This window comes from Scyliorhinus canicula, chromosome 6 (genome assembly GCF_902713615.1).
Source record: "Scyliorhinus canicula chromosome 6, sScyCan1.1, whole genome shotgun sequence".
Lineage (NCBI taxonomy): Eukaryota > Metazoa > Chordata > Chondrichthyes > Carcharhiniformes > Scyliorhinidae > Scyliorhinus > Scyliorhinus canicula.
In genome coordinates this window covers 10663373-10681951 of record NC_052151.1, presented here as the reverse complement: position 1 = coordinate 10681951, position 18579 = coordinate 10663373, and the positions used below count along the sequence as shown (strand labels likewise).

The window sequence follows — 18579 nt, the reverse complement described above, 5'->3', positions numbered from 1 at the left end:
CAGTTAGACTCATTAAGAGCATGATTAGCAGTATTGAAAAGAAGCTGACTGGAATTTCCGAATGGAATGGTTTTAGCTCCGTTGACTGGACAGCTGATTTGTGATGGAGTGTGGGTTCAATTCCAGTCTCCCAGATGGTCGCGATCCAGTGCAGTTCACCAATAGTCACAACCGATCCACAGCAGATGCTATCTCTCTGGCCCTACAATCAACACTCTAACACCTTGACAACAAGGACACCTACGTTAGACTACTGTCCACAGCTCCACTTTCAACACCATTATCCCGACAAGACTAATAACCAAACTCGGCAACCTTGGACTTGACCCCTCCCTGGGCAGCTGGATCCTTGACTTCCTCACTAACAGACTGAAATCTGTCAGGATCGGTAACAGCAATTCCTCCACAATAGTCCTCAACACCGGGACCACGCAAGGATGTGGGCTCAGTCCTCTACTGTACTCCCTGTACACAAGGAGGCAAAATTGAATTCAAATTCGATCTATAAGTTTGCGGATGATACGACTGTGGTAGATCGTATCTCAAACAAGAATGAATCAGACTGCAGAAGGGAGGTAAATAATTTGGTTGCACGGTGTACCGAAAACAACCTCTGTAAATGTCAGCAAAACCAAGAACTGATCATCGACTTCAGGAAGTGTAGCACGATACACACTCTCGGCTACATCAATGGCTCCAAAGTGGAGATGGTCGAAAGCTTTAAGTTCCTGGGGGTCAACATCACCAACAGTCTGCCCTGGTCCACTCACGTTGATGCAACAGTCAAGAAAGCCCAACAATGTCTCTACTTCCTACGGAAGCTAAAGAAATTCGGCATGTCTGCATCGACTCTCACAAACGTCTACAGATGAGCCATAGAGCATCCTATCCAGCTGCATCACAGCTTGGTATGGCAACTGCTCGGCCCAAGATCGCAAGAAGCTGCAGAGTGTGGCGAACTTAGCCCAACGCATCACACAAGCTTGCCACCCTCCCATTGATTCTGTCTACACCTCCTGCTGCCTCAGGAAGGCAGACAGCATTGTCAGAGACACCTCACACCCAGGCTTTGCCCTCTTCCAGACCCTTCCATCAGGCAGGTCACTTTAACTCCCACTGACCATGGTGACGTCTGGCCGCACAACTGAAGGCTATCACTAATAGGGATGCGAGCACTTCACCATTCCCAAGTAGCTGCAGGTTGTGTGTGCTGTCTGCTCCTTGCTTTTGGCTGCAACACTGCTTGAAGACCTAATGTTTTGTTTGCTGCTGCCTTTTCTGCTTCTGAAGCCTGGAATGAGGCAAAGGAAAGCTATGAGCAAGCCTATTACCAGTCTGAAGAAAGGCAAGAGGTGCTTTCTCACTCCTCTGCTGTGCCTTATGTTACTGTGGCTTTCAAGTAATGCCTGTTTCTGCTACGGAAGCTGCCAGAGGGGGAGAAAGAGGAGGAAGCCTGCTTGCTACTGCAATGCCTGGCGCTGTGTTTCTGATGTAGCTGCCTTTCTGCTTCTTTGACCTGGAGTGAGGCAAGGGGAGCCTTCTTTCTGGCCTGCTACTGGGCTGAAGGTGGAAGAGGGTTTGGTCTTGCAGGTTGTTGATATCATCACTGAAAATGAAATGAAATGAAAATCGCTTATTGTCACAAGTAGGCTTCAATGAAGTTACTGTGAAAAGCCCCTAGTCGCCACATTCTGGCGCCTGTTCAGGGAGGCTGGTACGGAAATTGAACTGTGCTGCTGGCCTGCCTTGGTCTGCTTTAGAAGCTGGAGATTTAGCCCAGTGTGCTAAACCAGCCCCAGTTTTGTTTTGTTTATTGATCTTTGACTGTTTATTGACTTTTGTCTGGAACAGGTAGACAGTTACATGGGCAGAGTGGGTACAGAGGGATATGGACCAAACGCGGGCAAGTGATACTAGCTTAATGATAGAAACAGGGCAGAATGGACAAGCTAGGCCAAAGGGCATGTTTCCATACTGTAAACATCTATGACTCTATAACTGGTTGTCACTTGTTAATGCCCAGTTTTTCTTCGGCCAAGTCCCGGGAGGGCGCGGAGGTGGAGTGTGCACTTGTTCGGCTGTTGATGGCTTTGTTTTCTCATTGATTCTTTATTGGTTTTGTTCATGGTTTAATGCTAATGAGACCAGATGCAGGTACTGCAGGAGAGGAGGGGCGGTGGCCTGGTTTGAATGAAGGTTGTGTCGGGATGCCTTTGTGGACTAATGGTGACTTTTTGTGTTAGTGGCTGTCTGCTGCACCCGATTTGGGAGCCGTGCAGGTTGCTGGTGTTTTTGGTTTCCTTTTGAACCGTTGTTGGTGTATGTTTAATTGGTAGGGAATTGTATGCTTGATATTGTGTTACTGATAATTATTGTTTCTTGCCTAGCGGCTGTGTGCTCGCTAGTTGCAGTCCCTCATGTTTAGAGTACTAGCCATAGCACACAAGGCTACAGGGCAAGTGCTTGAAAATGGGAAAATAGATAGATGTTTGATGGCCGGTGCAGACATGATGGGCCAAAAGGGCCTCTTTCCATACTGTAAAAAAACTCCATACACCTGTATAACAGCAAAACTTCCTTATTCTGCAATTAGCTTATTTTGTTTAGCAATAGTAATCAGAAATAACAACAAAGATCGTTTATTCTGCATTTACCTTGTTTTGTTTAGCTATGATGTCCACAAGAAAGTTGGTCCTAACATTGTCAACATTTGGTACAAGGATTGAATTATAGTCTGGCTCACTATCAGTTGGATAGTGATATTCCTGAACCCAAACTCTCCAGTGCTCCCATGCACCTGACAAAACAAACAAAGAAAGTTATGATGCAGTTTAATTATATGTTTAATTATACCTAGTCATTATGACTTCCATTAAAATGTACATTGAAAGATTTCTAGCTTTACCTTTGAAAGCATTAAATGAGCCTCTTCCAAGCTTGAAAGCTTTTAAAAATTAATTTACGGGATGTGTGCATCACTGGCTATGCCAGCATTTACCTTTAAGAAGGTAGTGAGCTGCCTTCTTGAATCACTGCAGGTGTAGGTACACCCACAGTGCTGTTACGGAGGGAGTTCCAGGACTTTGAGCCAGCGACAGAAGGAATGGCGATATATTTCCAAGTCAGGGTGGTGAGTGACTTGGAGGGGAACCTCCAGGTGGTGGGATCCCCAGGTACCTGCTGCCCTTGTCCTTTGAGATGGTAGTGAGTGTAAGTTTGGAAGGTGCTGCCAAAGGAACTTTTGTGAGTTCCTGCAGTGCATCTTGTAGATGGTACACATAGCTGCCACTGTTCGCCCATGGTGGAGTGATTGGATAGCAAGAAGCTTTTTCCCAGAGTGGGGGACTCAATTACTAGGGGTCACGAGCTAAAGGTGAGAGGGGAAATGTTTAAGGGAGCGATGCGTGGAAAGTTCTTTACGCAGAGGGTGGTGGGTGCCTGGAACGCATTGCTGGCGGAGGTAGGAGAGGCGGGCACGATAGTGTCATTTAAGATGTATCTAGACAGATACATGAATGGAGAGGGAGCAGAGGGATACAGATCCTTAGAAAATAGGTGGCAGTTTTAGATAGAGGACCTGGATTAGCGCAGACTTGGTGGGCCTAAGAGCATGTTCCTGTGCTGTATTTTTTCTTTGTTATTTGTGGAAGGGGAAGCAATCAAACAGGCTGCATTGTCCTGGATGGTGTTGAACCTCTTGAGTGTTGTTGGAGCTGCACTCATCCAGACAGACATGTGGAGAGTATTCGATTGCACTCCTGATTTGTGCCTTGGAGATGGAAGACAGGCTTTGGGGGGTCATCAGGAGGTGAGTTACTCGACACAAGATTCATAGCCTTTGACCTTGTTGCTCGTTCTGAGTTAGTGTATTTAACACTCCTCCAATAGAGGCACTGTGCTTAACACTCGTTTGGCTCTGTTTCTTATTTCTATGCTCTGGAGTCGCCAGGTGCCGGAAGAGACACCGTCACAAGCATCAAGGTCAAGTTCAAAGCAATAAAGCTATACACCAATTAGTAAGTCCAAACAGTTAGAGTTTAGTATAACAATTATAATAAATACTCATGCACACGCTAAAGACTAACTTACTTCTCTACCATTAAACGACTAATACTTATCTAAGAAGGAACAGGCAAGGTCAGGGAACAAGGCCTTTGTTCCGTTCTGGTCTGCAACTTCTTGATACTACTGGTCGGCACGGGTATAAGTAATGCCTGGGTCAAGGTAGCGATCGTCATTTTGGCACTTACTTATCGATGGCTGCTGCTCGACGGCTGGTGTAAAAGACAGGATCTGGAGGCTGGAGTCGGAGGCCGGAGACAGGAGACCGAACCATGTGCGGGACCTTTTATAGGTCCCAGGAGGTCCGTGCTCCTTGGGGCGGGCTTCCTCACCTGCTGGGTATCGATTGTGCCTTTCCCCAATCGATATGATTTGAACCCCCCTATCCTAGGGTCGTTCCTTGATGGCTGGGGTGGTTCTTAGGACTCATTGTCCTGGTTTCGCTGGCTCCATCGTGTCTGCTTCGCTTTTGAAAGTATCAAAAGTGTATCTATTGTGCCCGGGGTTGTCCCGGTATCACCTCATTAGTATGTAGATGGCTTTCCCATTAACAGCGCTACCTGAACTCTGCAGCTGTCGGGAAACCGGTTTTTGCAAGTGTCCTTTAAAGCTTCTGCAAGCTGTTTGCTTTTGACCATGTCCGTTTTTCCCTGCACTCTTTGCAGTCTTCCATTTTGTATTCACTGGTGTCCATCTTAGATGGCTACAACCTGCTCTTGTGGTCACAGTATTTATATGGCTAGTCCAGTTGAGTTTCTGATCAATGGCAAGCCCCAGGGTGTTGATCGTGGGAGCTTCAGCAATTGTAATGCCATTAAATGTTAAGGGGTGATGGTCTTGTTGGAGATGGTCATTGCCTGCCACTTGTGTAGTGCAAATTTTACTTACCACTTGTCAACGCAAGTCAGGGTCATGAATAACCTCAGCCGGTACGGGAACTGAACCCATGCTGTTGACTTTGCTCTGCATCACAAACTAGCTGTCCAGGCAACTGAGCTAAACCAGCCCCATAGCTATAATGATGTCATGGACAGATGTATATACAATAAATCTGTCTATTAAGGGCAGGACAAGGTAAGGATAAGGTCAAATAGTTTTCCCTCATAACTTTTCACTTACCCAGTCTGGCAAATATGCCCTTTAGGACTCGATCAGTAGCGGTGCTTTCGAGCCACTCTTGTTGGTCGATATTGATGTTTTCCCACCCAGAGTAAATTTGTCTTTGCTACCCTCATGCTTCATCCAAGTGATGTTCAACATGGAAGACTATTGATTCATTTGATGAGAGAAGACAGCAGCTATTGATCAGCCAGAGATTTCCTTATCCATGTTTGACTTGAAGCAAAGAGACTTCATTGCAGTCTGGAGTCAATATTGAGGATTCCTTGGACTACTCCCTCATGACTGCATACAACTGTTTCCCAATCTCTGAGGTCTATCCTGTCATGGTACAGAACATCCCAAGAGATGATGGTGGAAGAGTCTGGCACCTTGCCTGTATGGAATGATGCGATGAGTACAACAATGGCAGCTTGATTATTCTATAGGGCAGCTTTCCAAATTTTAGCACAAATTACCAGATGTATATAAAATGAGTCTTTGACTTGAAATGCAAGAAGCATTTGTGAATAAATGTGGCAAATTTTTCTACTGGCCAGAATATTTTTGGACCTTAAATTAAATTAGATTTTTACAAATAAATTGGCAAGAAACCTATGATTAATACTTACAAAATAAAAACTTAATAAAGATTAAGGGCTGGATTCTCCAATCGCTGACGCTGAATTCCCGTTCGGTGATCAACGAGAGAATCCATTTTTACGGCAGAATCGGGTGCGGCGCGTTTTTACGATGCGCCGCTCCCTCAAAATCGACGTACTTGAGGAGTACGCCCCCACACTGTCTGGTCACCCTTAGGACGTCACTTGAGGCTCTCCTCTGTTGCTCCGCCCCGATGGGCCGAGTCCCTGACGGTGTGGGGCGCGTGTCCTCTCACTTTTTGGGGACCTTGCGTGGTGGCTGCGGACTGTATCCTGCGCTGCCGCAGTCAGGGTGAGGTTGGGGGGGGGCGCAGCCGTTCCACTGCAGGGGGGACTGGTGGGGGTGGTGAGGGGGGTTACAGGGGGCCAGTGTTTAGCAGGCCGGGTCCGCGTGCAGCCAGCGCCATGTTGTACGGCGTAGCCGCTGCAGGCCGCCGTCGTGCACATGTGCAGCCATGGACCTGACAATTCTGTGGCAGTATCGGCAGGTAAAGCTGAGGGGCTATATGTGGAGTGGCCGCTAGCCCCCCACCAGACAGAGCGACTTTTTGGTTGTAAGACCAGACGGATCCTGTGGACATAGCGGCAGAATCGCAGAATCCACCCCTATATTTGCAGAAGAATAGTCTGCAGTGGTCAAAGCTTGGTAACCAAAAATTAACTAGAATCGCCAACAAGGATGTTACTCATAAGCTAGAGAATTATAGAACAATAAATGAGTACTGTACACTGCTTAGAAAGTGACACATTGTGAAACTACTTTGTGCTTCATTTATAAGGTGAGAATTCTGAATGATAGTACATCATTTCTTTGTTCATACCTTTTTGATTGACAAGATACTCAAACATGGTCTGGTTGCTCTCTGGAGGGATCGCTGGCAGGCTCAGTTTGCTGCTGTGGTTTTGGAGAAATTGTTCAAGTTTTGTTCTGCTTTCTAATTCCAACAGGGCACCAATACTCCACATCAGCACAAACACAAAAAGGCGCTTAAGTTGCAATGGGTCAGAAATGCCTCCATCTTCCCTTGAAGGAATCAAACCATCGAACAGGGTGATGGACTAAAGGGAGAGAAAAGTTTGCATTGTTAATGGATGTCTCTTTCTGACTTGGGTATTTGCTCTCAAGGAAATATTAAGGCTGCTAAAATATTTTTCAATCGTACAATGCCATCCCAGCGAAGGATAGTACAGGATGAAAAAGGAGACAGAAATTAAGATAGCAAAGAAAAAGTATGCTTATCACAGATGTCAGGTCGAAAATACAGTTGAGAACCAAGAGGAATATAGAATATTCTGAGGGGAGGTGAAAAAGCTGATTAGAGAAGCAAAGAGGGATTATGAGAAAAGATTGGCGACCAACACAAGGGGATTGCCAAAGTCTTCGCTAGACATAGAAATACTAAAAGGATGGTAAAGAATGGAATTTTGCCGATTGGGGACCTGAAAGGAAATTTAGGAGGCAGGGGACATGGCTGAGATATTAAATTAATACTTTTCCATCCCTCTTTACCAAGGAGGGTGATGCTACCCAGGAGAGAGACAAGGAAATTCTGTTCTTAGAAAGGTTCACAATGAATGCAGAGGAAGTGAAGAGATTATTGGTACTGAAAGTTGACATCAAGGCATCGGGACCAGATGAGATGCATCCAAGTGGATGGAAAGAAGTGAGAATAGAAATTCTGGGGGAGTTGACCATAATCTCCCATTCTCCTCTAAACTCAGGGGAGGTGCCAGAGGGTTGGAGAATTGCAAATGTTACGCCCTTGTTCAAAAAAGGTTGTAAAGACAGTCCCAGTAAGTCAGGCCATCAATTTAACATCAATGTGGGGCAAACTTCTGAAAACCACTATTCAGGATATAATTAATAGTCGCATGGAAAATTGTGAGCTGATTCGAGAAGAGCCAGCAGGGATTTTGAAAGGGGAAATTGTGTTTAACTAGCTTGCTGGAGTTTTTTGAGGAAGTAAGAGTATTGATGTGGGTAATGTTGTTGATGTGGTTGACATGGAATTTCACACGGCATTTGACACAGTGCCACATAAACTTGTGAGAAAAGTTATAGCTCATAGAATAAAAGAGACAATAGCAGCGTGGATACAAAATTGGTTGAATAATAAGAAGCAGAGACTAATGGTCAATTGTTAAGAGATCAGCAATGATCTGATTGAATGACGGAGCAGGGCCCACAGCTGAATTGCCTACTTCTGCTCCTAATTCCTATGTTCCTATGTTAAGAATTGAGGAAAATTAAGATTAAAAAAGTAATACAGGGAGTTGATTAGAGGCAGACATCTGTAGAAATAATGAGATGCGAATTTGCCTATCAATGGAAAATCAGTATTTCTCATATGTGACTGGAGAAAATAATGGGCTATACAGGTGGTAACTTCAAAGTGGCAAGATATTGAAATTGACTGGTACCTGCCAAAAGCCAACTCTACAGGATGAATAACATAAAAGGGAAATAAATAGTATAACTAGAGAACACCAACAAAGGTGAAAGGGGGAGAGACAGCTAACATCAGAATTGCAGCAGTTGCAAATCTAGGGTGGGATTCTCCCGTACCCGGTGGGGTGGAGGGTCCAGGCGGGACGGAGTGGCGTGAACCACTCCGGCGTCGGCCTGCCCCAAAGGTGCGGCCTTTGGCGCCACGCCAGCCGGTGCTGAAGGGACTCCGCTGGCCAGGGAGAGTCATACCCCGCGCATGCGCAGGTGGGGGAGGTTCACCTACGCGTCAATCATTGCGGAGGCTGACATGGCCGATGCATAGGAAAAGAGTGCCCGACGGCACAGGCCCGCCTGCGGATCGGTGGGCTCCGATCGCAGGCCAGACCACCATGGGGACACCCTCCGAGGCCAGATCACATCATGCCCCCCCCCCCCCCCCCCAGAACCCCGGAGCCTGCCCATGCCGCCAGGTCCTGCCGGTAAGGGACCTAGTCTGATCTGCACCGGCAGGACTGGCAAAAAGCCAGTGGGACTTCGGCCCATCGCGGGCTGGAGAATTGCCGGGGGGGGGGGGCCCTGTGAGCGGCCGACGACCGGCGCGGCGCGATTCCCGCCCCCGCTGAACCTCCGGTGCTGGAGAATTCGGCGGACGGCGGGGGCGGGATTCACGATTCACTAGGGGCGGGGTCGGAGAATCTCGCCCCTAGTGTTCCAAAAGAAAACAACCATTTTACACCTTGACTGAATCTGAAGGCTATTTCCTCAGATGTGGTCACCTTAACCTGGTTACGATAATTATTTGATGGACTTAGCTCATAGAATTATTTAATATTGGATGTTGTTTGGGAAAAATAGTGTCTCAGAGTTCAGGTAACCTAGTTAATTGGGGACCAAGGGATAGTTTCATGTAAAATTCAGTGTGTATAGTCATCAGTATACTTTCATTTCATTTCATTTTCAAGTGCCATAGTGTATTATAGTCCTTCTTGTCATGTGTGTTTTTGTCTTTCTGACAACTTGATAAATATTCTTTATGAATTATTCACACAACAACTGAACTGTTCCTCACTGGGCTGAACATTGTTCCTCACATTACACCCAAAAAACACATACACCACTATGAATCAGTGTTCCACGTTACCCTTCTGGGTTTTTGGATACCCTCCGATTTCACATCAGTCTGGTTCATAATGAAAATTGGGGCTCTTGGACGGGATTTTAAAAAGTGTACTTCTTTGGATGTAGGAACTCGGTATGGGACAATTGGGCGCGAACGTTTTGGCGCGGCCGTTTGGACGCAGCCGTTTGGGCGCCATGGGACAATTGGGAGCAGCCAATTTGGCGCGGTCGTTTGGGCGCAGACAACAGAACTTTTTTTAGTTTTTGTGGCTAGTAAATTGTTGCAAGTAAATTGTTGCAAGATTCAGTATCATTCTAAGGAAGGACTTAAAAGCAAGCTTAAAACTGTAAATTAAAAGATGAGCTTTAAAAAGTTTTTAAACTAACTTTATTGTAAATTAAAAACCTTAAATTAGTTCATTTAGTTAAAAACCTTAAATTAGTTCATTTAGTTTAGTTAATTTGGTAATTATGAGCAAGGCTCCTCAAGTACTCGATAGCATCCATGTTTTCAAATTTAAGAACAGTTTCATGTATTCTTTTATCTTTATTGTAAATTAAAAACCTTAAATTAGTTCATTTAGTTAAAAACCTTAAATTAGTTCATTTAGTTTAGTTCATTTGGTAATAATGAGCAAGGCTCCTCAAGTACTCGATAGCATCCATGTTTTCAAATTTAAGAACAGTTTCATGTATTCTTTTATCTGCATCTCTATACGGTTCTTGCGGCAGTTGGGTCGCTAAAGCATCCAGATATTCATCGATTTTGTTCAAAGGTACAAAGGCAATGGCAATAATCATTTTAGCTTTTAACGCGAAATCTGGATCAGTGTTATACAAACTACGGAACCCCATACTAGCTAGATGTTTTTGCATATTTTGAGCTAAATGAAAAAAGCATCCTTTTATTTGAACATCAGGGAATATGTCTTTCATAGCACTGTGCGCAGCTTGTTCATAATCACAGACGACTGAACTGGGTTTCAAGTTGGGTTCGATTTCTTTCAATAATGCGAACATTCTCGCATATGTGGTGCGTTGCTTGTTGGGCAAAAGAGCATAAACCGTAGGAGTAACTCCTCCGTGTTTTTTTACCATAATTACATAAATCTGAGAAAAGAGGCTGGGAGCAATACTGAATGTGCCATCTGCAAACCACATATCAGATGTCAATAAGTGCTGTAGCCAGCTCTGTCTTCCGAAGATTAATATCCGGTCATGACCTGGTCCGCTATCACAAAGAAAAGAATTTTCTTCCACTCCTGGTTGAGGGACATATATCCTGTAGCATTCTGGCACAATCAATTGTTGTAAATCACTTGGATTGGTGGGGGCGTTCAATACATAATTACGCTTTCTGCTTATCATTCTCCTCAAAGCAGATATATTAGGAATGGCTGGTAGACTAGCTTGGGATATGTCTGTCAAACATTCATTAACAACTACAGTCGGTGCCTCAAGGGTTTCCTGTGCTCTCTTTTTTATTTTAGTTTTCACGAGTGCAACCTCTACTTGTGCAGCAGAAGCATCATGCGAATGGCTGTTCAGCTGCCTCACCACGTTTGCAGCTTTAGTATGGAGCCGTGCTTTGCACCGGTTTTTTTGCTCACAACGCCAAAATTTCATTTCGCTGTCACCTTTGCTTGTTTTGTCAAAGACATAAAGGAATCCGTTATGAACAAATTTTTCTTTACCACGTTTCGTTGATACTTCCTCAGCCATCATATGGGTATGCGAATTGGTTTAGTTAAAAAATATATAAAAAGATGGTGATAGAACGAAACACTTGTGACAGCGGACCTGCACCAGCAGCCAACTCAACTGAGGCTAATTTACAAATAAAGAAATGTTATTATGGCCAAAACGTCCGGCGCCAAAACATCTGGCGCCAAAACAGCCGGCGTCAAAACGGCTGGTGCCAAAACGGCTGCGCCACAACGGCCGCGCCCAAATGGCTGCGCCAAAACGTACCTAACCCGTAGGAACTATGTGACTTTAAGCATGCAACCAAATGAGGAGGTGTATGATTTAAAATAAGGTGACTATAAAATGGTTCTTGCACCGGCAAGACGTATTTGGGAGGAGACAATATAGCCTTTGGAAATTTGAAAAGTGTTCCTGAAACTTAATTGACAGGATTGACAAATATGTTACAGTTAGGATTACCGACAGGGATTAAGAAAGATTAAAATTGAAGAAGTGGTACGCATTTAAATATACAAAAGCTGTCAGACATCCAACAGACATTCATTCTCTGTCATGGAATTTACAATGCAGAAGAAGGCCATTCGGCCCATCGAGTATGCACCGGCCCTTGGAAAGAGCACCCTACTTAAGACCACACCTCCACCCTATCCCCATAACCCAGTAACACTACCTAACCTTTTTGAACACTAAGGGAAATTTACCTTGGCCAATCCACCTAACCTGCACATCTTTGGACTGAGGGAGGAAACCGGAGTGCCCAGAGGAAACACACACACACACAGAGAAAACGTGCAGACTCCACACAGATAGTGACACAAGCCGCAAATCGAACCTGGGACCCTGGCGCTCTGAAGCCACTGTACTGTCGACAGGACCCTCCAGTTCGCTGGCAGTCCACCCAGGCCGGCAGGTTTCCTGACGGTGTGGGGTGACCACAATGGAAAATCCCTTTGGCCGACTTTGGGAAAAGAGAATCCCACTGCCGGCAAGGGTATACCGCGGCAGAAAGCACGGCTAACGGACCGGAGAATTCTGCCCCAAGTATTTCCAATAGTGCGGAAATTGAATTAGCTAAAATACAATTACAATCAGAAATGAAGAAATTGGGCAGTCACGTGATGTGAGCATGGTAGCAGTTCCATTTTGCGAGATCTGGCTCTGTTCATCTTTTGATCCTTTATTTTATTCTGGTGCACATTTCATAATTGCTTTCTCTTGGGTAACCTGGCATACACCATGTCCCTGGAGAATCCTGATTGGTGTTTTGCGAAGAAGAGCCAAGATAAATAGTAAAAATCCTTGTTTGTTTGTGACAGTCAGAGTGGGCTGGGATGGAGCCCAGCTCGCAGTAGGCTGGGGTGGGGCCCAGCTCGCAGTGGGCTGTGATGGAGCCCAGCTCGCAGTGGGCTGGGGTGGGGCCCAGCTCGCATTGGGCTGTGATGGAGCCCAGCTCGCAGTGGGCTGGGGTGGGGCCCAGCTCGCAGTGGGCTGTGATGGAGCCCAGCTCGCAGTGGGCTGGGGTGGGGCCCAGCTCGCATTGGGCTGTGATGGAGCCCAGCTCGCAGTGGGCTGGGGTGGGGCCCAGCTCGCAGTGGGCTGTAATGGAGCCCAGCTCGCAGTGGGCTGGGGTGGGGCCCAGCTCGCAGTGGGCTGTGATGGAGCCCAGCTCGCAGTGGGCTGGGGTGGGGCCCAGCTCGCAGTGGGCTGTGATGGAGCCCAGCTCGCAGTGGGCTGGGGTGGGGCCCAGCTCGCATTGGGCTGTGATGGAGCCCAGCTCGCAGTGGGCTGGGGTGGGGCCCAGCTCGCAGTGGGCCTGTGATGGAGCCCAGCTCGCAGTGGGCTGGGGTGGGGCCCAGCTCGCATTGGGCTGTGATGGAGCCCAGCTCGCAGTGGGCTGGGGTGGGGCCCAGCTCGCAGTGGGCTGTAATGGAGCCCAGCTCGCAGTGGGCTGGGGTGGGGCCCAGCTCGCAGTGGGCTGTGATGGAGCCCAGCTCGCAGTGGGCTGGGGTGGGGCCCAGCTCGCATTGGGCTGTGATGGAGCCCAGCTCGCAGTAGGCTGGAGTGGGGCCTCTGTGATCCACCAGCCTTCGTGACTAGGATCGCAAGAAAATGTTGCTCTTTTCGAACCACAGTGTATGTTTTAACCCATATGGTGGACAAATAATCACACAAGTTTAAGGGGCAGCACGGTAGCATGGTGGTTAGCATAAATGCTTCACAGCTCCAGGGTCCCAGGTTCGATTCCCGGCTGGGTCACTGTCTGTGTGGAGTCTGCACATCCTCCCCGTGTGTGCGTGGGTTTCCTCCGGGTGCTCCGGTTTCCTCCCACAGTCCAAAGATGTGCGGGTTAGGTGGATTGGCCATGTTAAATTTCCCGTAGTGTCCTTAAAAGTAAGGTTAAGGGGGGGTTGTTGGGTTACGGGTATAGGGTGGATACGTGGGTTTGAGTAGGGTGATCATTGCTCGGCACAACATCGAGGGCCGAAGGGCCTGTTCTGTGCTGTACTGTTCTATGTTCTATGTTTTGGTTCAATCAGAGTTTATTTATTAGACACAAGGTTATTTACTAAAATAATCACACGTTCATGTACACTAGGACTATTACTACACACTTAAACAACCTTAACTGAACTTCCAGGTGACCGATAGATATAGAGTAGATATGGCGTTATCTGTTTCCTAACTTCTGGCAGCTGGAGTTCTTGTAGGTCGTCTGTGTCCGATTGTCATCCTTCGATGGATGTCGCTTGGCTTGGCTGATGTTGGTAGCTGTGCTGCAGTCGGAGGTCAGGCGGATGACCAGTCCAAAAGAGAAAGAATGCATGCCCGCAATACCTTTTTAACCGGCTTGAGTTTCCCCCTGCCCCTTTTGTGGGCGGTCTCTGGATCGCTGTCAATCAATTGATCAGGGCTCCACGCTCTGATTGGTCACATCCAATTAGGGGCTGCCACATCGCTTTTGGGGTGGGCACTCAGTGGCCAATCCTGGGAGGGCTCCGAGCAAGGACTTGGTGCCGCTTTGTCTGGGAGATGAAATGAAAATGAAAATCGCTTATTACCACGAGTAGGCTTCAATGAAGTTACTGTGAAAAGCCCCTAGTCGCCACATTCCAGCGCCTGTCCGGGTAGGCTGGTACGGGAATCGAACCGTGCTGCTGGCCTGCTTGGTCTACTTTAAAAGCCAGCGATTTAGCTCAGTGAGCTAAACCAGCCCCTGCTAAACCAGTCCATGATGTGATGGACAAGATTGTCCTATTGTTCCTTTAATTGCCTTTTAATGGCACTTTTGCAGGTGTGAGTTTCTGCATAAAATCTGGGCTGCAGTTTGTCTATTTGCAAACTGCAGCTTGTGTGTCCCAGCTTGACCACATTTCCCATCACTCTATGACGGAGGCCATTTTAGATGGCCATAGGCCCGGCTCGCAGTAGGCTTGGGTGGGGCCCAGCTCACAGTGGCATAGTTGCTGCTGGCAACTCTAGCTTTGCCAAAGCTCTTGCTTTGGCAATGCTGTGTGCACATGGATGATGGCCGCCATTGAAACTGTTATCTTGGTTGAAGATCGTAGCTCTGCAGTGCAGGCCGTTAGAGTTCACTTTGAAGATTTGCGAGGGACTTTTGGGAGAGTGTTGGAAGCGCATGAGACAGTTCTTCAACTCAAAAGAGCACTTTCCCTGGTGAAGATCCGCTACCATGTTGTCAAGATCCTACTGCATGGTGTGTCATTATCCTGCTGGGTTTGAGAGGTATGGGCCAGGCAAGGTGTATTTGTGGGCTCCGTCCTTGGTGAGAGGTGAGAGGCAAGTTCCTGAGTTCAAAAATTGGCTGCCAAACTTTAGTAATCTTGATTTGGAGGCTGGGATGCATCAGATTCAGAATATGACCTTCAAGTCAGGGGTCAATTGGGCCCACCAATTGCTGGTCCTATATCATCCTTGTCTTGATGCTAGTCATGAAGAGTTGGGGGTGGCTTAACGAGTCACATTGTCTCCCCCACCCTGTGCATCGCCTGGGCAGCGGAGAGATGGTATGGTGCAAGTGATAGTGCCGCCTGCTTTGATCATTGAAATCCTTGAGAGATCCTTTGATCCAATTCGCCCCAAGTGCTACATCTAGCTGCATTTTGAATATATTCAATGTTTATGGGGTAATGAATTCCACAGGCTCACCATTCTTTGGGTAAAGAAATGTCTCCTCATCTCTGTCCGAAATGATTTACCCTGAATCCTCAGACTGTGACCCCTGGTTCTGGACACACCCACCATTGGGAACATCTTCCCTGCATCTACCCTGTCTAGTCCTGTTAGAATTTTATAAGTCTCTATGAGATCCCCCACTCATGCTTCTGAACTCCAGCGAGAACAATCCCAACCTTGTCAATCTCTCCTCATATGACAGTCCCGCCATCCCTGGAATCAGTCTGGTGACCGGTGACACAGTGTGCAAGGGTGTGCATAATTTTACCAACATTTTCGTGGCCTCATCCTGTATCTCCCTTGGTTTCTAGTGGGGCTGTATGTCTCCTGTTGTCAGGGTCCTTCCTGTTTATTCCCTTATTTTCCTTTTCTTTTATTCTGGGCGATACATTTTTGATCAATAGATAATTTATGGACATGTATCTTTAAGGCAGCTTGTATCATTCATTCAAACTGGAGGCCTGTTACCAGCGGTGTGCCTCAGGGATCAGTGCTGGGTCCACTGTTATTTGTTATTTATATTAATGATTTGGATGAGAATTTAGAAGGCTTGGTTAGTAAGTTTGCAGATGACACCAAGATTGGTGGCGTAGTGGATAGTGAAGAAGGTTATCTAGGATTGCAACGGGATCTTGATCAATTGGGCCAGTGGGCGATGAATGGCAGATGGAGTTTAATTTGGATAAATGTGAGGTGATCGAATCAGGGGAGGACCTACTCAGTTAATGGTAGGGTGTCAGGGTGTAGGGTATTATAGAATGAAGAGATCTCGGAGTCCAGGTTCATAGTTCCTTGAAAGTGAAGTCATAGGTGGACAGGGTGATGAAGAAGACATTCAGCATGCTTGGTTTCATTGGTCAGAACATTGAATACAAGACATCATGTTGAAGTTGTAAAATGCATTAGCAAGACCACACTTGGAATACTGTGTATAGTTCTGGTCACCCTATTATAGAATGGATATTATTAAACCAGAAAGACTTGATGGTTTGAGTTATGAGGAGAGGCTGGATAGACTCGGACTTTTTTTCCGAGAGCGTAAGAGGCTTCGGAGTGATCTTTTAGAGGTATATAAAATAATGAGGGGCATAGATGAGGTGAGAGGGGAGAGATACAAAAGGGTCCAGAGGGGCAGTTTTTCCCCACAGAGTGTTGAGTGTCTGGAATGAGCTGCCAGAGGCAGTAGTAGAGGCGGGTACAATTTTGTCTTTTAAAAAGTACATAGACAGTTATCTGGGTATAGAGGGATAGGGGCCAATTGTGGGCAATTGGGACTAGCTTGTGGTAAAAACTGGGCAGCATGGACATGTTAGGCCGGAGGGTCTGTTTCCATGCTGTATATCTCTGTGACTCTATGACTCAAAGCAGAAGAAAGCAGTGGCTTGTGCCTTTAATTCAAGCAGAGGATTTCAGCAGCAGGAAATGAAATAGTCTGTGCCGGTTCATACTGGAGTTGTAGATTGTCCAGCATCAATGACAGAGATTGGCTGAAACTCAGTTTGATTGATTTGGCTGATGGCCAATGAATTGATCCACAAGGCTGTGCTCTGCCCGGTAACATGAGGTGATCGGATCTGATCATGATTGAATGTTTTCACTGTTACAGGATTCTCAGTTAGTTTTCAGTTTGACTCCTGGCAGCTTAGAGAGAAGACCCATTCTCTCTTCTCTCAGTTTTTCCGCAGAAAGGCTCGACAGGATTCTCCGTTTCTGAAACTAAGTGTTGACGCCGACTGTAAAGAAAAATGCGAAATATGTCATTTGAAATATGAAGGTCTGATGATAAAACCCAAGGAACATGAGAAAAAGCAAAGTAACAGAAAAGATCCTATAAACATAACAGTACAGCACAGAACAGGCCCTTCGGCCCTCGATGTTGTGCTGAGCAATGATCGCCCTACTCAAACCCACATATCCACCCTATACCCGTAACCCAACAACCCCCCCTAACCTTACAGGACACTACGGGCAATTTAGCATAACTCTTCAAGAGAATATAAACTAAGGGAGCAGCAACAGAAAAATAAACAGCAACAGGAGAGAAGGGGAGGAGAACTCAGAGAGAGAGAGAGAGAAAGAGAGGGAGCTCGGTCATGGGAAAGACAAGGCAAGCAGCCGAGTTTAAACAGTTATACATCTAAGGAAGACTAGAATTTAAACAGGAGTCAGAGTCAGCTTAGAGATAGCTAGCAAAGTTAGCTCTTATAGCTCTGTACATGGATCAACAAGACACAGCAACAGAGCTAACCAGAGAATACATCCCAAAATGACCAGAATTTAAAGAAGATTGAGTGTCAAGGTGGGCCTGAAGGTCCCTTCAACCAACCAGCAGGATCCAGAAGCAAGATCTTTTTATCTTTCTGTAAAGAAAGTGTTTGCAGCTTTTAAAAGAAAAAATATAATAATAAAATAACTTAACTTAACCTGAAAAAGTGGTTTATTCCTGAAAGTCTACGTTACTTACTTAACAATGCGGGACCCAGGACATCGATGCTACTAAGTGGTAAGTAGATAAAATCTTTGGTGAAGGTATGGGTTATACCGGGGGATAACTTGAAAATATAGTTTGACCTGAATGACACCCACCGAAGCCTGCATCGGAGTCAGGGAGTGAGAATCCCTGTTCACCATTTAGAATATCGACCCTTTTTGGTATAGGGGGAATTCTAAGAATAGTGGTGAGTTTTCAAAAACAGTGGATAACCTCACATTTTTCCACATAATATTCTATCTGCCAAATCCTTGCCGACTCACTCTGTCCAAATCCTCCTGTCGCTGCTTTACATCTTCCTCACAACATTAACAAACTTGGAAATATTACATTTGGTCCCCACATCCAAATCATTGATATATACTATGAACAGCTGGAGCCAAAGTTCTGATCCTTGCCGCAGCTTGCCAACACAAGAATTTTTTTTCTCTTTTAAAAAAAATTTTGAGTACCCTGATTCATTTTTTCCAATTAAGGGGCAATTTAGTGTGGCCAATCCACTTAACCTGCACATCTTTTGGTTGTGGGGGTGAAATCCATTCAAACACGGGGAGGATGTGCAAACTCGTCACAGACAGTGACCTAGGGCCGGGATCGAACCTGGGACCTCGGCGCCGTGAGGCAGCAGTGCAAACCACTGTGCCACCGTGCTGCCTTTTGCCAACACAAGAATTACCTGTTTTTCCTACTCTCTGTTTTCTGCCCATTTGCCAATCCTTAATCCATGCCAGTATGTCACTTTCTATCCCATAGGCTTTTAATTTGCAAACCAAATTCTTGTGGTTTCAACTCGCCTT

General features: G+C 46.2%; 1 protein-coding gene across 6 annotated transcripts in view; it reads right to left on the bottom strand.

The window, feature by feature from the left end:
* LOC119966976 (dynein heavy chain 8, axonemal-like) overlaps window positions 1-18579 on the bottom strand; it is a 1648910-nt gene that overhangs the window by 422558 nt on the left and 1207773 nt on the right. For all 6 annotated transcript variants that reach the window (XM_038798944.1, XM_038798946.1, XM_038798947.1 and 3 more), the window contains 2 exons: window positions 6644-6881; window positions 2655-2797 (listed from right to left, as the gene is read on the bottom strand). In XM_038798944.1, the coding sequence (XP_038654872.1) occupies window positions 2655-2797; window positions 6644-6881 (381 nt within the window). The remainder of the gene's footprint in view (window positions 1-2654; window positions 2798-6643; window positions 6882-18579) is intronic.